At 43.7% G+C, this 24617-nt stretch overlaps 1 protein-coding gene across 3 annotated transcripts in view; it reads left to right on the top strand.

Annotated features, from left to right (window-relative positions):
• The window catches only part of Il17rd (interleukin 17 receptor D), an 80713-nt gene that overhangs the window by 20936 nt on the left and 35160 nt on the right, over positions 1–24617 (top strand). For all 3 annotated transcript variants that reach the window (XM_048355780.1, XM_048355779.1, XM_048355778.1), the window contains exon 2: positions 22635–22692. In XM_048355780.1, the coding sequence (XP_048211737.1) occupies positions 22635–22692 (58 nt within the window). The remainder of the gene's footprint in view (positions 1–22634; positions 22693–24617) is intronic.

Genomic DNA, 24617 nt, shown 5'->3' with positions numbered 1-24617 from the left:
TACTTGGGAAGAATTGTGTTTTGAGAATAAAAAGGTGTGTGTGTGTGTGTGTGTGTGTGTGTGTGTGTGTGTGTGTTATGGGGTTTGAACTCAGGGCCTGGACTCTGTCACTGAGCTTCTTTTTGCTCAAGGCTAGCGCTCTACCACTTGAGCCAGAGCACTACTTCTAGTTTTTGAGTGGTTAATTGGAGATAAGAGTCTCACTGGGACTTTCCTGCCTGGGCTCGCTTCAAACTGCAATCCTCTGACCTTAGCCTCCTGAGTAGCTAGGATTACAGGCGTGAACCACTGGCATGTGCATGAGAAAAAGTTTTGGCATACAAATCCCAGCTGTAATACTTGCTACCCTTTATTGTAACTGGTTGTTCTTTTCTTACCTCTTCCTTCCCTTCCTCTCTCTCTTTTCCTCTTTCTCCTCCCTCTCCCTTTTTTCTTCTCTCCTCCCTCCTTTCTTCCTTCCATCTTTTTTTTTTTTTTTTTGCCAGTCCTGGGGCTTGGACACAGGGCCTGAGCACTGTCCCTGGCTTCTTTTTGCTCAAGGCTAGCACTCTGACACTTGAGCCACAGCGCCACTTCTGGCCGTTTTCTGTACATGTGCTGGGGAATTGAACCCAGGGCCTCATGTATATGAGGCAGGCACTCTTGCCACTAGGCCATATTCCCAGCCCCATCTTTCTTTCCTTGAGAATACACAGAATTTATCCCATAGGAAACTCCCTGACTCCATTTTTTCATTTGTAAAGTGGGTTAATAATAGCTTATCTCCCAGGGTTGATTTGAGACTCAAGTGAGATACTGTCATTAAAATATTAGCAGCCCTGGCCATTGCTGATAGTCTTTGTTGTCTGCTATTTTTCTATACACTAAAAATATTGCCACTTATGACCATTATTTACTCTGTTATTTTATTGCTACCGTTACATGTTTGATACTTGGTTTATTTGTGTGCTAGTATTGAGTCTAGAACTTAGGGCATCACACTTGCTTGGCTTTTTTTTTTTTTGCCAGTCTGGGGCCTTGAACTTGGGGCCTGGGCACTGTCCCTGGCTTCTTTTTGCTCAAGGCTAGCACTCTACCACTTGAGCCACAGTGCCACTTCTGGCTTTTTCTACATATGTGTTTCTGAGGAATCAAACTCAGGGCTTCATGCATGCTAGGCAAGTATTCTACCACTAAGCCACATTCCCAGCCTGCTTGACTTCCCCCCCTCCCCCCCAACTCAAGGCTGGTTGGTGCTCTACCACTTGAGCCACACCTTCAGTTCCAGCCTTTTGCTGGTTAATTGGGGCTATCTTGGCTGGCTTCAAACATCAGTCTCAGATCTTAGCCTTTTGAATAGCTAGAATTACAGGCATGAGCCTCTGGCACCTAGCTCCATAGTGGATTTATAAAGGAAGGACTGAATCTTTCCATTTGGGGATTTACCTTCTGAAATTGTTTATTAAACCTAGCAGTAGAGGGTTGGAGGCACAGCTCAGGTGGTAGAGCATCAGCTAATGAGTGAAATGAGTTTGAATACTAGTCTTAGACAAAAAATAAAAATCTTATAGTAAAGCTAAGTATGGATGAAATACGGCCTAGTAAAGTGTATTAAGGAAGATGTTTAAAATATAAATAGGATTTTACAATGTAAATTACTAATTGAATCTTTCTGACTTACAGCAAATTATGAAAATTGTTGAATCTAAGTATTACCATGGGACTTCTGTTTATATTTCTAATTTGATTCCTCACATCTCCCAGTTGTTTTTTTTTAAACATCTCAGCACTATTACTGATTGATTTATTTTTTTATTTTTTGGTGTTTTTTATTGGCCAGTCCTGGGCCTTGGACTCAGGGCCAGAGCCACTGTCCCTGGCTTCCTTTTGCTCAAGGCTAGCACTCTGCCACTTGAGCCACAGCGCCACTTCTGGCCGTTTTCTGTATATGTGGTGCTGGTGAATCGAACCCAGGCCTCATGTATACGAGGCAAGCTCTCTTGCCACTAGGCCATATCCCCAGCCCTACTGATTGATTTAAATACATTGAATTTTCTGCCTCGGGTTCCCTTTGAGCTCCAAATCACATTGGAGTGTTGACAGTCCTGTAGGCCTGGACCTTTCTGATAGCAACTGTCAGGATTATAGAGTATGTGGGGTTTTGTGGAAGGGGCAGGAGAAAGGCCCTGTAGATAAAAATTGATTAGAAGTGAATATTCATTTGGCAGATAATATGCATGTGTTAATTGAAGAAACGGAGTGACTGTTTCGTGATTATGTTCTGCATTTTTACCAATCTGTCTTCTTACTGGAGAATACTAACAGGGGTTTGAATAGTGTGATCCATATACATACACACACATATGCATACATTCTTGCCTCTTCCTTACCTGTTCTAAACAGTGAGTCCTTTCCCCAAATTCCAGGATGAAGCTAACAGGATGTAGCAGCTCTGGCTGAAGGAAATGGCAAAAAGACCCCAGTTGAGCCCCTGTGGTTCTTGCTCTTGTCCTTACCCAGATACTATCCACCTGCCCTGGTTGAACAGTGGTTGCTTTCATAGGTCCCTTGGGAAGGTCCTTGTACATAGTTACCCTATAGAAGAACCTGTGGCTACAGACCCACTCCTCTCTTCCCAGCATGGAGTCTGGAATTTGAGAATATGTAGGAGACTGGCCTAGAGGGAGATAAAAGAAAATGAAAGTGGAGATGTGCTTTAAGAAGATAAAGCAAAGGCTGACTGGGGCTGGGGATATAGCCTAGTGGCAAGAGTGCCTGCCTCGGATACACGAGGCCCTAGGTTCGATTCCCCAGCACCACATATACAGAAAATGGCCAGAAGCGGCGCTGTGGCTCAAGTGGCAGAGTGCTAGCCTTGAGCGGGAAGAAGCCAGGGACAGTGCTCAGGCCCTGAGTCCAAGGCCCAGGACTGGCCAAAAAAAAAAAAAAAAAAGGCTGACTGACCCATGGGCAGGATGGTAGACAAGAATGCCTGATTAGGCTATCAGGAAGATGGACACCTCCAGAAGGGTCTTTGACTCAGGCCAGTGCAGGAAATGGTGGTGAGTGGCTGGAAAAGAGGTCACTTGTTCAGAGAACTGCAGCACCTGTTCACCAGGCCTGGAGCCCTGATCTCTGGGGGGTTGGTGAAGAGCCTTATCTCCAGAGGTCATGCCCTCTGGAAACTCTGAGCTCAGACCGCAGTGCTTACATGTTGACACTGTTGCCACAGGGGTGGGTGGTTTTCAGCCAGTCCTTTCACCTACAGCAAAAGCTGAGCAAACAATATCTTGCTGCTCTGCCCAAAAATGTGAGAGATGTAGGGGTCATCAGCTTCTATCTCAGTACTCTTGCTTGCCTCAAATAGCACATGGCGATGGACACCTTCTGCAAACCTTTCTCCTGATTTGGCTTGCCTTTAACGGCTTACTGCTGGTGGTCCTCCACCAGCAGAAAGCTCTCTTAACTGCACAGCTGTGGCAAGACTCAGAGAAAAGGAAGAGGCAGCAGATAGTTAGTAGGGGACCTTGGAGTGCTATTGCTAAGAATTCTATCTTCAATCCTCCCCCATGCTGGATTACTGCCTTTGCAGAAGCTCTTGGATGTGGATGCGAATCTTGAAGTGGGCTTCACATCTGTCAAAACTGGAAAGGAGATAAACGGTTGGGGCCATCTCCCCCATAGTGATGTGTCTTTGCCCCTGTAGGCACAGGAATATGTGCCCCAAACAAATGGCTTGAGTTCCAACTCTGTATTCTAATTTAGAAATGCGATGCTGATGCCCCTTCTTCCCCAGTTTTCTCTCAGGTGACACTGGGGTGTCTCTTGCATCTGGATCTCACTATCTTGGGCACCTGGCAGCTGCTTCAGTTGCTCTTCGAACCTTCCAAAGTACTGGGCTCTGGCTGTTTACATCCTAGGTGCTCTGTGGCTAAGGGCTGGATTGTCTATGGAATACAGACAGTGTATACAACTTTAAGGCTCTTGGCTAAAGGGGATTACTTGTGTCACTGTCTTCAACAAATAAAGCCTGGAGGTGGCCGGATGCCATTGGCTCACACCTGTGATCCTAGCTACTCAGGAGGCTGAGATCTGAGGATAGTGGTTCGAAGCCCGCCAGGGCAGGAAAGTCCATGAGACTCTTACCTCCAGTTAACCACCAGAAAACCACTGTAGCTCTGTGGTTCAAAGTGGTACAGCAGTAGCCTTGAATGAAAACATCAGGGATAGGCTCAGCCCAGGCCCTGAGTTCAAGCCCCACAACCACCACCACCACCACCAAGAATAAAATTTTTGAAGATCTTAATCACTTGGCAGATCTGAATGGGGACAGCCTCCCCGTCTCCTGCTTTTGACACGGTAGGGATTTCAGACAGTTTGCCCTGATGTTTCTCTGACTTGTGGGAGACAGAAGGGGCATGCTCCTGGGACTGATTCCTTTGATTGGGTCACGATTTTTTTTTTTTCCCGCCAGTCCTGGGCCTTGGACTCAGGGGCTGAGCACTGTCCCTGGCTTCCTTTTGCTCAAGGCTAGCACTCTGCCACTTGAGCCACAGCGCCACTTCTGGCCGTTTTCTGTATATGTGGTGCTGGGGAATCGAACCCAGGGCCTCATGTATATGAGGCAAGCTCTCTTGCCACTAGGCCATATCCCCAGCCCCTGGGTCACGATTTTTGTCCTGGTGTCCTGATGAGGATACCTTAGCCTGGTACAGGGGAGATGAATAAATGTTTTCTAGTTCTGAGGTGATTCTGAACCTTGCCAAAGAAAACCACTTCAAAAAGGATCCTGCCCATCCTGGTGTAAGGTGGAGGAAGGAAGTGGTGGCTGACAGGGAGTTAAACAAACTTGAAGGTAGGTCACATTTTTGACATACCATTTTCCTCTGCCCAACCAGCAGCTGCTCTATACTTTGAAAGGGACTTAGTCACTCATATAAACTTTGGTTTGTGATAATGTAAACTGTTATTAGTATTATCTTTTTATTCATAATATATGCCTGACTCCCTGTCTGCCTTATTTATGCTCTGTTTAAAACACTCATTTACCTTTAGCACCCAGAGCCTCAGAAAATGAAGGCAAACTTAAGACCAGACAATCTGTTTACATATCACCATGGTTAAAAAGGACTCTGGAAAAGAAATCACTAGGTTGAGGAAGTCTCAGTCTCAGTGAAGCTTCCAGATTAAAACTGGAATGTAGTGTTTACAAAACATTTCAGCTTGTTCCAGAGGTGGTGGTTTTAATGCAGAAATACTTGATACTCACTAAAATTTTTAAAAATTTGATTGATTTATTTGTCAGCCATAGGGTTTGAACTCTGGGCCTGGGCACTGTCCCTGAGCTCTTCAGCTCAAGGCTAGCACTCTACCTCTTGAGCCACAGCACTACTTCTGGTTTTCTGGTGGTTAATTGGAGCTTAGAGTCTCACAGATTTTCCTGCCAGGGCTGGCTTTGAACCCAAACCTCAGGTCTCAGCCTCCTGGGTAGCTAGGATTACAGGCATGAGCCACTGGCATCCAGCTTTTTAATTTAATTTTTTTCAAATTGCCAGTATTAGGGCTTGAACTCAGGGCCTGGGTACTGCCTCAGCTTTTGGGCTCAAGGATGGCCCTTTACCCCTTGAACCACAGCTCCACTTCCAGCTTTCTGCTAGTTAATTAGAGATAAGAGTCTGACAGACTTTCTTGCCCTGGCTGGCTTTGAAACACAGTCTCAGATCTTAGCCTGTTAAGTAGCTAGGATTACAGTCATGAACCATCAGTACCCAACTCTTACTTGAAAATTTGACTGTCAGAGCCTCTGAGAGGCACTTGCTTTCCCCCATTTCATTTCATACCTAGTGGGTGCAAACACTTGCCACCAAGGACAGTCTGGAAGTTCAAGAAGTTCTTGAGGCCGAGGCTGGTGGCACCATGGTGATTGGCCTGTTGGCTTCCTCACCCAGAGGCAGGAAGAATGCCCAATTGGTTCTGCCTCAGGTGTTCCTGCCTAAGTTTTCAGCAGAGAGAGAGCAGGTTAGTGTGTGTGCCAAAAAAATCTAATAACCTTTTCCGTTTTTAAATAAAATGTCTTTCCCACCCTTTGTTTCTCCCTCTATAACTCCCCAAAAGAAAGAACATGCTAAAATTTTGAGCACATCTGGACACTGTTTTTGTAGAACTCTTACCCTGAATTCCTAAAAGTATATTGGCCCCCATTTTTCCAGGCAAATACTGGAATGACTCCTTTGTTTATAAGTACTGTGCTTGCCTATTTTAATGAAACTGTAAAGAAAGAAATTGTACTGAAGGTAGAATCCCTAGCGAGGCCCAAACATTGTCCTTTATGCTTCTTTTGAAGTCTTTGAAAAGTGCTCAGTTTATGGTTTGTTATTTTTGGAGGGGGTAGTGTGGAGAGAGGAAGGGATCCTCTCTCCTTTTGTATATCCCTTTTGGAAATGACTTTTTCTGCTTTCTGTGGCTGTTAGAGTGCTCACAGTCTCTGTCCCCTTGGTCTGCTCTGTCCCACGTAGCATGCTTTTGGTGGACATCATGTAGATAGGCGGTTTGTAGTGGGTCATGGAATCTATCCTCCCCTTGTCAGATAGTGTTTGTGTTCTTCTTGGGTGAATCTTCTAAAACTATTGTTGCTGGGAAACTGCTAAGAAAACAAGGATGATCTCTCAGTAATACCATTGGAGACTGGTTCTGCATATGTCTAGAAGTACTTTGGTAGGCATCATCTTAGAGATAAATCAGATTTCAGTGATGACTCCCCCCCCCCTTTAGCATTTCCTCTTACTTTTGGAGAAGGTTCATAACTGTGACACCAGACCAGAATTGATCCATATAAGCCCACCACTGTTATAGACTTGCAAATGGTGGCTATATAATAATGTCCAAAGCATAACGTGAAAACTTATGCTTGTATTAGTGCCCTCTTGTAAAAATTTACCGAAAGAGTTTGGACAGCAATTTAATTTGGTAACTTTAGGCCATATTGATAATGCTCTAGGTTTTTGAACTTCTCTTTTTTTGGTACTGGGGATTGAACCCAGGACGTTGGACTTGCTAGGCAAGCACTTTGCCACTGAGCTACATCCAAGCCCTGAACTTCTGTTTGTGTTGGGGTCTAAGAATAGGTGTTAGTTGTTTCTTTCCTTTTTGTTTTTGTGTTGGGGCCTGAACTCATGGCCTTGTGTTCTTACTTGCTTTTCACTCAAGTCTGATGTTCTATCACTTGAGCCACAGCTCCATTTCTAGCTTTTTCCTGGTTATTTGGAGATAAGTCTCAGGGGCAGGATTTTTCTGCCCAGGCTCTATCCTCAGATCTCAGTGTTGTCTGTGTGGGCTGGCTTTATTCCATGATTCTCAGAACTCAGCCTCCTGAGTAGCTAGGATTACAGGAATGAGCCACAGTGCCCAGTTTGTCTGAATTCTAGCTTTTAGACTGCTTAGAAGTACTGGGTTAAACAACTGACCTTATTAAGAACTAGTATGTGGGTGTTGCTTGCTTCAACATTTTCCTGACAACTTTCTTTCAAAAACCATGAAGAGGGGATGGGAATGTGGCTTAGCAGTAGAGTACTTCCTAGCATGCATGAAGCCCTGGGTTCAGTTCCTCATCACCACATAAACAGAAAAATCTGGAAGTGGCTCTGTGGCTCAAGTGGTAGAGTGCTAGCCTTGAGCAAAAAGAAGCCAGGGACAGTGCTCAGGCCCTGAGTTCAAGCCCCAGGACTGGCAAAGCAAACAAACAAACATACACGAAGAGCTTTCACTGTTTTAGTGATGGATCAGACAGTAAAGTGCAAAGCACATCTTGGGGAGCATGGTGACTTGGATCCCTCTGTGTTCTCCATAGTGTAGGAGACTCGAGTCCTGCCCTGGCAAGACTTCAGCTATGCAGGCTGCTGTACACAGCAGCTGAGCAGTGAGCCAGTGGCCTTCTTATTCACTTATTTTTTTTTCAAATATATGGAATTCTTTTTTTATTCTTCATAAATGCGTTTTCTGCTTTTCCTATAAAACCAGAGGATGAACATTGGGCACAGTGGCACATGCCTATAATCCCAGCACTGAGGAGGCAGGGAGCCGAGGATTAAGGCTTCAAAGCTAGCCAAGGCTAGTAATGAGACCTTATGTCAAAAATCAAAACTGATCAAATAGAGAAAATAACAATAAAACAAATGCAACATCAGCAACCAAAATATCCTAAGGGAATGAGTTTGTATAACAGCAAAAATCCTGAAAAAATTATTAACTTTTAAATAATCCATCAGTATAGTTATTGGCTCATATTTCCTTCCCTCCCTCCCTCCCTCCCTCCCTCCCTCCCTCCCTCCCTCCTTCCCTCCTTCCCTCCTTCCTTCCCTCCCTCCCTCCCTCCTTTCCTTTCTTCTGTTCTTCTGTTGGGGGCTTGAACTCTGGGCCTGGGCACTGTCCCTGAGCTCTTTTGCTTAAGGCTAGTACTCTACCACTCTGAGCCATAGCACTACTTCTTAAGATTTCATATAATCAAAAAGATGATCAAAACATTGTTATGACACTTTTTTTTTCCAGATGTATTTGATAGTTTTCTTGGATTGAAATAATTTGTTTCTTCCTGACCCTTGTTTTGAAACATTGTATCCTAAAAGTAAAATATGGAGATATCATAGTGAAGAGCTAGACTTTTGGGGGGTAATATTGTTCTAACAGAGGAGCTTCAGTAGGCAGTATTGATGTATCTACAAGCACTTCTGTTTTACAAAGACAGAAATTAAGAAGTTTACAGTAGACAGTAACTTGATTTGCTCATTTGTGCTAGGTCTGCTTGTGTATTTAATATCTATAGCCATTGCTGGCCAATCAGAGCATAAGAGAAACTGGATGTGGCATTTCAATGCCATGTCTTGGAAAATAGAGGCCTTAAATGTTAATCGAGGAATCTACACAGAAGTCTTTACTCTTACTTTAAGTGTGTTATGACACTTTTTTACTTGTAGCTTATTTAATATTCCTTATTTTAATTCTATTTTTTTCATACTTTGTTGTCCTTACTTTTCAGTCTTTTTCTCATTGTATATCCTAATTGTGGATACTCTCACCACCCCAATTCCTGTTTTTGGGTTATTTTTTGATGCCTGTACTGGGGCTTGAACTCAGGGCTTCATACTCTGGTGGCTTAACTTTTTTGTTCAAGGCTGGATGCTCCACCACTTGAGCCATATATCTCGACTTCTTGCAAAAAGCCAGCTCATTAATTAGAGATATGGCTCTCTTTAAATAGGCCTCTTGAATAGCTAGAATTACGGTGTGAACCACCATAATCTGCTAGCATAGTGGTTCTGATTTTTAGATTTTTAGTGAGGAGTTGGCAAAAGTTAACCTAAGTCTTATCTCTTTAGTTCTAGTGACTTCTACTTGGGAATATAATAACTGATTTGCAATGAATATAGACAATAGAGTCAAGATGTGAAGAAATAATGGGGGAAAATTAGAAAAATGCTAAGGGAGACTCCCACAGAATCTCTGTGACAATGCCAAAAAGTAGTGACAGTTTTTGTCATGTATGCAAAAATTGGAAGTGGTAACCCAAACTCTTCCTTCCTCTTTGTTAGGGAATCAAGGCTGCCTTGACAATGAGAGGTATGGAATGCAACCCCAGCTATTGTCTTTCTGTTTTGTCAGTGGCTCCTTCAGTCTTTAGGCATTGGGGTTGATTATTCCTTTGACTCCTTTCCAGGATCCCATTTTATTGTTTCTTCTCTCCACCCATATCCTTGTACATTGCCACCTTGCCTGCCACAGAGCCCTTCCCCTGACCCCATGATGGCCAAATACTGGTTTTGCTTGCATCTGTAATGACCACTTTGGATCTTGTCTGACTCAGTCTGAGATGTGTACTACATGCAAAGATGAATGAAACTGTCCATCTCATCTCCTTGAGGAGCAGCATTTATGGAAAGCCAGTGTGTGCTGATGCAGCGCTGTGCAATTGGTTCCAGGTGCTGATGTGTCTGTGTCCCCTTCCAGACTTCAGGGTCCTGGCTCCCTGTAGAAGACACTTCCCAGCCTTCCTCTGTTTTGTCTATTCCCTCTTCCCTACTCCAAAGTCTTTTTGCACTTGGACCTCAACTGTACCTCTTAACACTTTTTTTTCTGGAAAGTATAATGCTATTCATAGTTTCTTGTCTTTTAGCTCTGTTTTCCAAAATGGATTATAAAGTCCTAGAAACAAGTGTCATGCTTGGCCTTATTTTTCTCTCAGATTGTGTAAAATCAAACTGCAAGCTCTTTAGGCATCTGGGGCATTTTCTGAGGTTGCTTATTAGTGAGGAGGAGAGAACCTCAGGGTAGAGTTAAAGGTTGCCTTACTTGGGCTACATTTCTGAGATGGAGATCATTCTTTTCCTTTCCACCATTTCAACTCTTCACTTCTTCTGTAGAATTAATCCATCTTGGTGTTGTCCCAGTCTCTCCAGTCCTTTGGAAAGGGGGGTGGGTACTCAGGTTGTCAGTTGCTGAAATGTGATTTACTGTGTGTGAATGCGTGGGGTGGTGGTGGGGGAAACATTGTAAGACTGCTTTCTGGATTTGCCTATTTCCCTTTTTATTTTATACAGTTCTTTTTTTTGGCCAGTCCTGGGGCTTGGACTCAGGGCCTGAGCACTGTCCCTGGCTTCTTTTTACTCAAGGCTAGCACTCTGCCACTTGAGTCACAGCGCCACTTCTGGCCATTTTCTATATATGTGGTGCTGGGGAATTGAACCCAGGGCCTCATGTATACGGGGCACGCACTCTTGCCACTAGGCCATATCCCCAGCCCCTTTTATACAGTTCTTTACCTGAGGCCTGCCAACTAATCATCAAATCCCCTAGTTTTATGTAATTTTGAAAAAATGTTCTGGAAAATTATAGTAATTTGGTTGTCCTTCACTACAGCATTTGGGATACTCACATCAGTAGGCAACCAACTGAAATCTCAGCTTCTGTTCCCTGTATGCAGAGGCACGTCAGTGATGTAGCTGACACCTTTTCCACAGACACCACAGGATAAAGGGCCAGTGTCACTACTTATCATGACCCTTCCCTGTTGGGAAATGATGATGAATAATTAAAGCCGACTGGACCCTTGGAAAGGAAGAATTTGGCCCAGTGCTCTAAACTCTCACTTTATTAGGCTCCTTTTGTTACTTCCCTTAGGTCCCATGTGTTTTTCTCAAAAGGAATGGTGCTTTTTTTTTTTTTTTTTGTACTGGGTAGAGATTGCTCAGAACAAATGATCTGTGTACGAGGATCTGACTTAGGTCAAACAAGTCTATGTGAAAGGCTGGAAGGGTCAACTTCCAAATGATGGGTATGGGTTCAGGGTTATGGAGGATTGTGAGGTGTTTGTGTATGTACATCCAAGGGCTTGAACTCAGGGCCTAGACAATGTCTCTTACCTCTTGTACTCAAGGTAGTGCCTTAACCACTTGAGCCAAAACAGCTCTATTTCCAGGTTCTTGGTCGTTAATTGGGAGCAAGAGTCTCACAGACTTTCCTGCTCAGGCTGGCTTTGACTTGCAATCCTCAGATCTCAGCCTCCTGAGTAGCCAGGAATACAAATGTGAGCCAATGGTGCTCAGCTTGGAGGATTTTTAGAAGTTTCTTTAACTCATCATTATCACCACTATTATAATTTTTTAAAAAACAAGGTCTTGCTTGTAATCCTAGCTACTCAGAAAGCTGAGATCTAAGGATCATGGTTCAAAGCCAGCCTGGGCAGAAAAGTCCTATTAAGCACCAAAAAGCCAGAAGCAAAGCTGAAGCTCAAGTGGTTGAGCAAAAAAGCTAAAGGACAGTGTCCAGGCCAGCACCAAAAAAAGAAAAAAGAAAAAAGAAAAGGAGCCCAGGTTGGCTTTGAACTTCTGATGCTCTTGTCTCAGTGATGGGATTATAGGCATTCACCACCAAATTCAGCTCTTGGACTTGTAATATTTATAAAAATAATAAAGTCTTCTTCAAAAGAAAAGACTATAATTTTCATAGGAACTTGAAAACCTACTCCTAACAAATCTGTATATGAGAACCACTTGGGTAATTGGGAAATAGCATACAGGAGATGGGCCACCCATACCTCTGTCTCCTCTGTCTCCTGCCCACCAGGCCTTGGATCCTCTGTGCTTCTGTGGTTTTTCTTGTTTTGTTTGTTTGTTTGTTGGTGATGCTGGTATTAAACCCAGGGCTCCATGCATGCTAGGCAAGCACTCTACCACTAAGCCACATTCTCAGCCCCTTCTGTGGTTTTTCTACCTTAGCATTTGTGGGAGTGTACCATCCTGTGTCCTGAAGACCAGAGAGCCATTCTCAAGACAGCTTGCCTCACAATGACCTGGTTCCTCATTCTTACTTTGAAATCAACTCAACTGGAACCTTAAAGTTTTCCTTTAAAAAAAAAAGACTGGTAATGTGGCTTAGTGGTAGAGTGCTTGCCTAACATGGATGAAGCCTTGGATTCCCCAGTACCACATAAACAGAAAAAGCCAGGAAAGGTGCTATGGCTTAAGTGGTAGAGTGCTAGCCTCGAGCAAAAGAAGCTCAGGAACAGTGCCCAGGCCCTAAGTTCAAGCCCTAGCACTGCCCCCACAACCCCTCTCCCTACCAACAACAACAAAAAAAAAAAAAAAAGAAAGAAAGAAAGAAAGAAAAAGAAATTGCAGCCAGGTGCTGGTGGCTCATTGAAGCTACTCTGAAGGCTAAGATCTGAGGATGAAAGTTCAAAAGCCAGCCTGGGAAGGGCACAACCATAAGATTCTTATTTCCAGTTAATTAACAAAAAGCTAGAAGTGGAGTTGTGGGTCAGGTGGTAGAACATCAGCCTTGAGTGAAAAAGCTGAGACCAAGGCCGTAAGTTCAAGCCCCAGTACACACACACACACACACACACACACACACACACACACACACAACTTTTAATCTTTTCTGACAAGCATTTGTTTCACACCAACTTTATGACAAAATGTTACATGGGCTTCTAAGTTCTTCCATATGCTTTGATTTTATAAACATTTCTCCATGGGAAGCCTAATTGGTGTCTTCCTGCAAGAAAAGAGGTTATATAGCCTTTTGCCTGCCCCTACCCTACAGAGAGGAAAAGAGCCTCACCTTCAGCCTTGGTAGGTCACCAGGGGAGGAGATGTACCTCTATATGTAGTTCCATCTACCGTGCTGAGAGACAACCAGTTTGCTTTGCAGTTGACCTCTTGGTCCCAATTTGTGCCCAAAATACTATAGAGGGATTTCAGGGAGACTCATACCTGGGAAAGCTGCACTGCCTGCGTCACCCACAGAAATGGTTAAATCTTAAATCAGCTAAGATGTTCATACTTCACTGTTAAATCATTCTTTACCACTCCTTCTTGGAAAAATTAAAACTGATTACTTTTTGGGAAAAACAATTATTTCCTGGCCTGTCATACAGTTATTTAATTGGTGTGTCATTGTGTATGTGGTTGCATGTGTGTGTATTAATGGCAATTCCATGTGGTATCACTAGGAAGTTAGGAAAGTCTTCTAGAATGATTGCCTGTAGTTTAAGGGTGGACTGCTGGCTTCCATCCTAGAAAGTGGGGACATGTAAAGTTGGGTCATTAGGGTTTCCCGTAGTATATCCTTCCAATTACCTACCATGTTTAAATTAGTTTGGCAAAGTGCAATATTGGAAGTAGTAAAGAAGTCATTTGCCCTTTGGAACTTTTAATACTTATCAAAGATAAACCTGTGAGGGATATGGAATCCTCTTCATGATGGTGTACTTTGTTGAACTTCAGAAGCTTATTTTCCATGCTTGGATGAGATTTGCCAGTGCTAGAAGTCAAAACCACCCAGCAGTCTTCAGCTGGTAAAGATTAGGAGTTCTGGAGCTTTAGGTTTTTAATCCCCATAGTAGCTATAGGCAAATATTTAAAAATCCAGAACCGAATTCAGTGGTGTGTGTTGACCACAAACACTACACTCTGCAAAGGCCATTTAGCAGGAGTGGGGAAATCAGCTGTTTTCTTCATCATCTGGGTTTGTGTGTTAAGCTTGATTCAGTAAAACTGAATCAGACATGGCTATTGGCACCTGTATTCTGAAAAGTGATGGACATTTCTTTCTTAACAGGCTTCCTGTGATAAACAGCATAAATTGTTGTTAACTTTGATGTTGCTGCTCTATAAACTTTATGAGACCCTGCATCTTGCACAAAGTGTCAGGTTTTACTGATTGTAACAAATGCGACACATGAAACAGAACAGTTGGACAGCATTAATTCTATTTAAAACTAAGAGCTCCCAGTCATTCTGCTCTTGGATTTGGAGTTTGGTTTTAGTCACCGAAGTTTCATTCACTTGTTTCATTCAGCAGACCTGTTGGTGTTAAGCTATTTCCTTCAAAGAAGCAGGGCTGGTTGTCACACGGGCATGTGAAAGGCTTGTGGTCTTTAAGGATCCAGAGACCACCAAAACTTTCACCACCAAACTCAGAGATATCTGTTCCTCCAAATAACAAAGCGGAAGCCTAATAGTAGAAGGACTAGAGGATTTAGTGATTTGGGACTCAGCTCTTTTTCAGATCTGATCAGTGTCTGACAGCTTCAGGGTTATCCTCACATGAACAACCTTCTTGAGACTGTCTTGCATTTTGGTCCCCAAACGTGTGAATGGAGCCTCCCCTGTACCTTGGGGGGTTGCTGCACTGGGTGGTATCCTTTGTTCAAGTCCTACTAGTTAATTCAGGGCAGCTCTAGGAACAAGTGAACACTCAGCAAATGAGTTGCATGCTTCCAGGAAAAGCCCTAGGAAATCAGGTTTGGAGACCCCAACTTTGAGACTTGGTGCTTCTCTCAAATAACTAGGCTTGGCACAGCTAGGGGGAACTGAAACTTGTGAATTGTCCCAAGTAGTGGGCCAGACCAGAGGCTGAGGGGAAGGGGGTGGGAGAGGCTTGTTCACATGCTTGTTAACATTTGAGGGTCTTTGACAAAGGAAGTCTAATGCCTTGCCCGGGTCAGCCAGTGATTGCCCCCTGGGAGGCCCTGTTGTGCACAGGAAGTCAGACACTAATGATGTTAGTGGGAGGACAAAGGCGCCCAGCCCAGGAAGGGCCTAATTGCTGTGTCGGGCTCCCAGGCGGCTAGCCTCCAGCTGGAAGGGTCTGGTGGGATGCGCTAAGTGTTAACACCTGGAGGCTGACTTACTGGTGCTTTAAATTGTTTTTTATTGAGAGAGCTAGGGAAGCAGGAACAAACTTGTGTCTGTCTCTCTTTCAAACCCTGGCCACATCTCTGGGGCATTATTTCATGATGCAACATCCAAGAGACTAGATAGAAATGGTTCAGTCCAAAAAACTCAGGCAGTTGCTGAGTGTTGTTTAGCCTGAAGCCCTCCCTCCCTCTGTCCATGGTCAGGGTTTGGTGACTTTTGCTTCATCTCTGAGCTGGCTGATTCCTTCCCTCATGTCCAGAAAATTGTCTGGGAAAGGCAAGCTCTTGTAGAGAGGTGGACACGTGTTGGAAAGCTCACACTATTTTAGATGGGTGGTTGTAGTCAGAACTCGTGGGACAATGTTCCTGGGAGAATAGATGGAAGTCTGGAGCCAGTTAGTGTCCCAGGGAAGTGGGCTTGTGACTGTGAAAGCACCCAAGGGGGATCTTGGTGTAGATCCATTTAGAATTGTGGAATATACACCTGGAGGGGCCATTTGGAAGTGTACATCCAAAGGGAGTGGACAAGTACAGATGTCATTTCCTCCCTCATTCTCAACTGTGGTCTTTGGACTTCGTTTTTTAATCCAATCATGATCATAGACCTGGGGCCCCTCAGAAGCTCTTGGATGGCCTTAAGGAGTGCTAGGAACCCCCAGATATTGTTAGCAAATGTTTCTGAAGAGAAAAACAAAGGATTTTCCTCCAAAGGTGTCCTAGAAACCCAGTTCATTAATAATCACCCAGTCATTGATAGTTAAAAACAAGGAGCCCCTTGCCTTAGGTACTAGTCTTTCAGGCATAGAATTAGAAGCTCAGCTTGCAGTGGCAGGCATTTTGAGCAGATTGGCTGTCTTGGCATTTTTGTAGTTCAACAACAGGAAAGTTTGAAAAGGGAGGACATTGAAGTCTGTCTTCCTCCGAGAGGATGCAAGGAAGCCACGGGTTTGGGAACAGGGTCTAACGTTGGCTTGCTGCTTCCCCTTCTCATTTTAAGGAGTTTTTTTGTTTGTTTTTAAGTCCAAGACTGTCATTTGCACAGACTTAATTATGTCACAGACAGGGAGGAATATTGTTTTCTAACATCTCTTTCACTGTTTGGATTAGCACCAAAATGTGAATGGAATAGCCTTACATAATTTCCAAATGGTAGTTTACCTTGGAGAAGTGTGTGTGTGTGTGTGTGTGTGTGTGTGTGTGTGTGTGTGTAAACGCACCCATTTGCCTGGATCCCCATGGCAACATCACAGTCTCCCATTTCTTAGGCATGTGTGTACTGTGAGAGCAGAATTCCAGATGTGACACAGTGCTCAGAGACTGTCCAGTCCTCAGAAACAGTATTTGAAGTGGGCACAAATTGGCACTGTCTGTGTGGTCCTAAAGCTTTTTACTAGTAATTGTGTTTGGAGCTGAACATTTCCTCTCAGTTTAGGAATGACAATCATGTTTATAGATTTAAGTTTTTCTCTCTATTGGCTAATCACTATTTTTCATTCTTGGAAGAGTCTTTCTTGGGCTTCTGGAGTAGTCTTTGTTGCTTTCACAACTAAGTAAGATTGAGCCACTTGCTGATTTGTTGGGTGAGTATTTCAGTGGTTGCTTCCTCTTTGTACTCAGTGTTTACAGAAAACCAGTTAATCTCTGTGAGTTGTCTGTGTATGCTGCTTAAGCTACAGACTGGCTGCTTGTTACCTTGAAGATGCCGGTTTGCTGACACTTGGTTCTCATTTGAGTCCTGGGAGTGGTGTGAAGCAGAGGGAAAGGGCTGGCCCTCCATCTGCAGGCATGTTTTACAGTCTGCCTTTAACATTTTCAGAACTGGAAAAATGGAACAGTCCTATCTGTGAATAGTATCAGCCATGGGAGAACACACAGCTCAGATCCTTAATAGACTTACAGGAGAAATGAATTGGGCTTTGCTTTTGAAAATCAAGAAGGCCGTGGAGCTTTGTATCATTTTGTTTTCAAACGCATGAAGACAATTGTGTGAGTGCATGCGCGTGTATGTGTGTACACACATGTGTATGCATGCATGAGTACATGTATGCCTGTGTCTGCATGCCTGTGGTGCAGAGGCCTGTGCCCTGCTATCTCTGGACTTTAGTTGAACAGGTATGGTCCAGTGGCAAGGCAAAAAAAAAAAAAAGTAATGTCTTGCTGGGAGCCAGTGCCTCATGCCTCCTAGCTACTCAGGAAGCTGAGATCTGAAGATCATGGTTCCAAGCCAGCCCAGGCCGAAAAGTCCCCATGAAACTTTTCTTTCCAATTAACCACTCAAAAACCAGAAGTGGTGCTGTGGCTCAAGTAGTAGAGCACTAGCCTTGAACACAAGGAGACTCAGGAACAGTGCCTAGGCACTGAGTTCAAGCCCTACAACCGACTCAAAAAAAAAAAAAAAATCAGGAGCAGGGGAGGATATTTTAAGACATAGTAAACTCTGTGTGGGCCACTATCATTTTAGAAGTTTCTGAGAACCAAAACTGTGTAAAATATATGAACACATTTTTATCTTTAATGAATCAATTGGGGAGATTGATACAGGGGAGGGAAAATGAAAAGAGCTAGGGTTTTCAGTTTGATAAGCAGGACACATGGTAACTTGGTTTGCGCCCACTCCATGTTAGAGCTCAGAAACAATTGTCCCTTCAGCTTTCCTTTGGGGAGCGTGAAATTAGGAACATGTGTGTGCTGATTAGCAGCATGTCAGAGATGAATCATGATTATGGCTTTGGTCTGGTGCAGTGATCTTGCTTTGCAGTAGTGATTTCTTTCCTCCCCAAGCAAATCTCTTTAATTAGCTTAAGCTCTCCAAGGGTTTTCTTTTTGTTGTTGTTTTGGCCAATGGAATAATTACTTGAGGGAACCCCATGGCACTCCCACAGAACTCATGTGTTTCTTGCTAGATATCAAAGCCCCCACTTCTCCAATCAGACTATTGGCATCTATGTTTCTGAAGAAGGTTGCATCTAAGGAGGTGGGGAGGGAGGGTTGAGAGGGGAAAGAGGGAAAGAGAAAGAAAAAGCTCCCAGGAATGTGGAGGGAATATATCTTGAATAGATCCAGGCGCAGGCTAGCTTTGTGATTTATTTTCCTTATGTTTTGGATCTGCCAGCATTCTCTTCAGCTTACATCACCTGAGGTTTCTCTGAATTGTTGACTTTTTTCTTTCTTAAGTTAAAGGTTTGCACCCAAGTGAGGGGGATATGTCTGTTTATGTTACCACCCAAATCAGTCCAGAGTCACATGACCTGAGTTCTGCCTTCTTGACCCCTTCCCAAGTCCATTGCTCATGGTTTCATGCTTCACTCTGCTCTCTGTCATCGTTTTATCTCTTCAAGAAAACTTACAGACAGTAGAAAGTATAAGTTGGCCTTACTTTTAAGTAGTTACGAGTTATGCCTTCAAAAAAATCCTCATATGTAGAGGTGTGTGTGTGTGTGTGTGTGTGTGTGTGTGTGTGTCTATGTCTATGTCTGTGTGCGTGCACATATGAAGTAAGGAGGCCATCCTGGTGCCTCTTGCTGGGTGGCTAGAACTTTCCACCCGGGCCAAAAAGCCTAGAGGTGAAAAAGGCTGCTCACTGCATTGCTGATGCCTAGTTCCAGGTGAGCTGGGAAAGCGCTGCCTCATTGATGCAGATGTCATAGACTTAGGAAAGCCTTGCACAGAGAATGCTCTGATGCTGCCTTGAGTACCTCACTAAATGGCTTGAATCTCCCATCTCTGAGTAGCCTCTCAGATTTCCCCTATATGGAAGGCTGCTAGTACCTGAGCTTGAACCTTAGTATCCCCTAATACAGTATGCTTTGGCTTAGCCCCCTTCCAGACATGTGGTTTTTGTCTTTAAAAGCATTGTGTAAGCTTCATTTGGGCTGAAGAGTCCATTTGCAGCTGCCAGCCTCCAATAAAGACTTCTGATTGGATCTTTCAAAATGTGGCTTCTCTGTTTCTCGTGACTGGATTTGTATCTGATTTATTTTACAACACATACAAGTACTGGGGCTTGAACTCAGGGCCTGGTCTCTGTCCTTTAGATTGGCTCTTTACCACTTGGAGCTACAGCTCTACTTCTGGATTTTAGGTGGTTAATTGGAGATGAACCTCACAGACTTTCCTGCCCAGTCTGGCTTTGAACTATGATCCTAAGATCTAAGCCTTCTGAGTAGCTAGAATTAGGTGTGAGCTACTATCATCTGGCCTCATAGTTCTTTCTGATGAATACTTTTCACCCCAAGACTGTTCACTAAATCACTTAGTTGATTTGAATGCAGTTGTGTTAAGACTTTGCTGGGAAAGGGGCACCACATTTACAATGTTGTCCTTCTCCCCCAACCCCTTTCCCAGTTGTGGGGCTTGAACTTAGCGCCTGGGCGCTAAGCTCTTTTGCTCAAGCCTTGTACTCTGTCACTTTGAACCACAGCTCCACTTACAGTTTTTGAGTGGTTAATTGGAGATAAGAGTCTCATGGAGACTTTCCTGCTATCCCTCCTGAGTAGCTACATGAGCCACCAGCACCTGGCAATGTGCTATCCTTTTTGAAATGCATTTTCCAAAATAGCATTTGAATGATTGGAAGTGAACAGAAAGTTGGTATCTTCTGAGGGCTTAGAATCCCCCAAGGCTCCATAGGGAGTCAGCAATAGAATTGCTCCTGCCCTCCACGGCAGCCCCCAGCCTCTGTGGGAGGAATCCTAGCCCATGGCTGACTTTGTGGCCTTTGCTTCTTGCCAATATGGCTGGAGCATGGTATTGGTTTTGTCTTTTGAATTTTCTTCCTTTAGAGCACTTAAAAGTTAACCCACTCCCAATCCCTTCCTGGGTAAAAGATGTTTTTACCATCATGTTTCTGTTTGCTGCTTCCACTCCTGCTTACGTAGAGCACCAAACAAAAGAATTTTGTATCAGACTTCCGGGCCCTGGGTGCTTGCTTCTTTGTTCATCTTGGAACAAATTGAAATCTGCTCATTAGTACAGCAAACTGGAGTGGTTAATTAAGAATGTGGCAGGCTGGGAATATGGCCTAGTGGCAAGAGTGCTTGCTTCGTATACATGAAGCCCTGGGTTCGATTCCCCAGCACCACATATGTAGAAAACGGCCAGAGGTGGTGCTGTGGCTCAAGTGGCAGAGTGCTAGCCTTGAGCAAAGAGAAGCCAGGGACAGTGCTCAGGCCCTGAGTCCAAGGCCCAGGACTGGCAAAAAAAAAAAAGAATGTGGCACCCTGAGGCCACAGCATTGGCATTTATAGGTTTTAAGTAGCAGGCAACAAACAGGTACTTTTAATTGTCAGTTCATTAAATATAAAAAACTGGTATAAAGAAGATTTAGTAGCTAAAGCTTGGGATTGTTTCCTGAAAAACAGTTGACAAAACTGTTGGCTAGCTTTGTAAGTGGCCTTACCTGTTTTGTTTTGTTGTTGTTGAGGAGGGCTCTGATTCTAAGCTCATAAATCGCTGTGGAATACCAAGCCAGGTTCTTGTATGGATAGTCATGTAATCATCTATTTAGGCAAAAAACTACTATTTAATCAAGTGCTGACTATGTGGCAGGCCCAGGAATGTGAGGCAGGAGTCTTGGGAGCTACCCTATAGCCCCATCTTCAGACTCTCCTTCTCACTCCAACCTGGAGTTACTGGGCCTCTTCTCACCATTCTTTAGACTACTTGTCAGCACCGCCTTGCCATCTTGCCCTTATCCGTCTCTACCACATGTATAATCCCCAAGGCTTTGGGAGATGCACCTTATTTGAGCTTTTCTTGTCTCCCTCTGGCATACCCTTGTCAACTGCACTGCAGCTGAGCTTCTCTTAGGTTTTGTTGTTATTGTTATTATTTGTGTTTACCACTATACCTAGTTAATGTATGGCTCCTCCCAAAGGCTGAATAAGTTTATGTCTTGGCTTTAAAGGGAGCAAAGAGTATGGTTTAGAGTTGGAAAAGGGTGTGGGTTGTGGCGACTGGACTGCTTTCTTCTTGGTTGCTATCAGATCTCTGCCATCTAGCAGCAAGGAAGCCTTTAGTTGCAGTTTGGTCTTGTCCCTAAGGAGTCATGGATGCACTTAACATTCTAATAAGGTCACAGAACTTCTCGAAAGTGTCAACTCATGTAAAGAATTCTGGAATCTTATATATGTAGAAAAGAAATGATGGGAGGAAGAAGCTGGAGAAGGAAGGTGAACCAGGGACAGAAAGTCCCAGGAGATCAGGGCTGAGCTAGTTTTGTGTTACTGCTGGTTTATTCCTCAGTTTGGAGAGAGAGAGAGAGAGAGAGAGAGAGAGAGAGAGAGAGAGAGAGAGAGAGAGAGAGAGTGAGAGAGAGAGAGAGAGTGTGTGTGTTTCTCTATAGCTGTGCTTTCCCAAGGCCCACATATATCAGGAATATGGTTTCTGTGGGCATGCATGCCTTCCGGATAAATGTAATGAATATGTCTGTAGCACATGGATGTAATAGAGTTGTGGACCTGAAACCCTGGGCCCCATTAGATATATTCTCTATATTGTCTCTCACTGTAACAATTGCTCATTAAATACCAGGCCTGCATATGGTTTCTCCCTGTTTCTTCCTCATTAAGTGGAAACTTGAGCTGTGTCATTAGAATATTTTCTCATTTAGCACTTCAGAATTAAGATACTTCAGAGAATTCTGTAATTAGTACTGAAGGTACAATTGCAGAAGAGTAGATAAACAGTTAAATCCAAGTTGGTAGATCAGGAACTAACTCCAATGATGGATAAGCTGTATGTTAAGAAAAGATGGGTCAACAGGAGGATTTGGGCTCCTCTGTGGCTGCTGTAATTAAAGGGGGAAGATTGGCTGAGTTTTTAGCCCTGCTATTAAGAGTACAGATGGCTAATAGCCATATCACCAAGAGTTAAGAATTAGACTTTTAAGGTCTTTCCCCCACCCCCTTTTTCTTTTATGACCCACCCTGTGTATTCCAAGCACAGGTATGGGGGCAGTGAAGAATTTTCTCATTAAAAGTAACGACTTATTCCCACACTCATTCCTGGTCCGGGGGTGAAAAACCAGTTTCCTTAGACTTGAGGCATTGCCTATCTGTCCTGGCTTAATAGAGCTTTCTGATGAGGGTGTCTGGTAGGCGAATTTTATGACCAATCAGTGCTCAAAGTGGATCCAAGTGGAAAGGCTCCAGTTGGCAGCTCTGATCGCTCTTCCAATTTTCCTACTAATGAATTATTTAACCCTAAACATAGAGCAGCCTTCCACTGTTGTCTTAAGAAAAGTGTTCATGATTCCCATGGCCTGGAGATTAGGACTCTCTTGGTGTTGGAGGATGTTTCGAGATTGGGGTCGTGGAGTGAGTTCAAGGAGTGGTGGCTGATGCTTAGGGAACTGGAGTGGCCTGGGGTCTCTGCCCTGCTGAATGGGCCTAGACTCACTGGGATTTGGGGCTGCAGTAGTTGGTTGGCTTCACTCTGCAACATGTGTTTTGTTTTTCCACAGGGAGTGGGGCCAGCCAGCAGAAACAGTGGACTGCACAACATCACCTTCAGATATGACAGTAAGTAACTGGCTTCACCACGAAGAAGGGAACTGTGTCAGTAACATGTTTTATACACTGTACTTAATCAAGCCAAACATTGCAGATCCCTGGACTCCAGAATTTTCGGAACCTGTTGAGGTTTGTCAATAGTTAATGCAGCTAATGCTTTCCTGTTTAAGCTACTAAAGTATTTGGGAGCTTAAACAGGTCAAATGGCTTCCAGAGCATTCAGAAACATTCCAGATGAAGATCTTCCCTGAGTTTCTCAGCACATAGCTTTATCCTTAAGAACAAACACAATTGGGCTAGTAGGGCTCAACAGAGGACAAAGGGGCAAAACTCCCTAAAATGCAGGGCTGGAAAGAATCTGGGTAGCCTGAATCTGGTCTGAAGGGGGCATTTTTGGACTCCAGCCCACTGTAGTCTTAAGGAATTCCCATGGAGCACAGCCAGATGTGTTTTTCAAGAACAGCCAAACAGAATGGGCACTGGTGGCTCATGCGTATAATCTTAGCTACTCCGGAGGCTGAGATCTGAGAATTGCAGTTCAATGCCAATCTGGGAACACAAATCCAAGAGACTCTTAGGTCCACCTAACTACTAAAATACCAGAAATAAAGCTGTGGCCTAAGTGGTAGAGTGCTGGCCTTGAACAGAAAAGGCTAAGGTACTGGTGCTCACACACACGCGCGCGCACACACACATTTTTGTGAACATTTTAAAATACTTGCATTTATGTGAACTTTTTCTAAACATAGATTGTATACCAGGTAAATCCAATGTTCCATATTAGCCCAGGGTCTCCAGCAAATCATTTCTGCTTAGACCTGTGTTCCAACTCCATTCCCTTATCTAATTTTGTAATTGTGGCAGCTACCTTGAGTTCTCCATACTTTAATTTGCTAATTGAAAAAAAATATAGGCCAGGTGCTGGTGGTTCATGCCTATAATTCTGTAGTTGAAGTTTCAAGCCAACCCAAGCAGGATTAGCCAGCAAAAAGCCAAAAGCAGAGATGTGGCTCAAGTGGTAGAACATCAACCTTGAGTGAAAAGGCTAAGGGACAGTGCCTAGGCCCCAAGTTCAAGCCCTCAAATTGGCATGGTTGTGTGCGTGCGCACGCACACACACGCACATACACACACGTGCATGTGTGCACACACATGCACACACACAATTTCCTTCTCCTGATATCATTTTAAGGCTTATAAATTAGGTAATACATACACCTGTTCATCTTGGTGGTTGGCCTATAGTGAATGTTTTTAAATGTTACTAATTCATATTAGAGGTCAGTCAAACTGAGGTTTAATACAAGTAACTTTTTTGCCTTTTTTCCTGGCTCAGAGTTTTTCCAAGGATAAGATGAAGAAGAATGCTTTTTCTGACCAAGCATATAGGATCTTCTACTAACTAGCTGCTTTTATTTATATGAAAATATTTGTACTTATGGCCATAATTTATATTTTAAAATGACAAGAGGGAGCTTGACTCACATGTGATGACTCCTGACACCTGATTGAGCTCTTGGAGAGCTGAGTGACTCAGGGCTTAGGTTATGTGTGGGCCTCTAGGATCATCAATACTAAGGCAGGATTTTCAAGGTCATAAATTGCAATCTAACAAATTGAAGATACAAATGTGTATGTCAGGTTCACACTTACAGAGTTGCTGGCTTGAGGATATTTTTAATCATGACTCACAGGTGACATTCAGGCATTTCATGATAGTGATGTGTGTACATGCCCTGGGTAAGTGTCATAATGGTACTGAAAGATTTGAAAGTCGATGATACTTGATTCAGCTAACTAAAGGCATGTGTAAAGAATCTTTGCTTGAGTTAGAAAGTTAATTTCTTTTTTTTTTTTTGCCAGTCCTGGGGCTTGGACTCAGGGCCTGGGGACTGTCCCTGGCTTCTTTTGGCAAAAGGCTAGCACCCTGCCAC

This window comes from Perognathus longimembris, chromosome 10 (genome assembly GCF_023159225.1).
Source record: "Perognathus longimembris pacificus isolate PPM17 chromosome 10, ASM2315922v1, whole genome shotgun sequence".
Classification (NCBI taxonomy): domain Eukaryota; kingdom Metazoa; phylum Chordata; class Mammalia; order Rodentia; family Heteromyidae; genus Perognathus; species Perognathus longimembris.
Note: the sequence above shows the minus strand (reverse complement) of the source record. Positions and strands in the feature narration are given on the sequence as shown.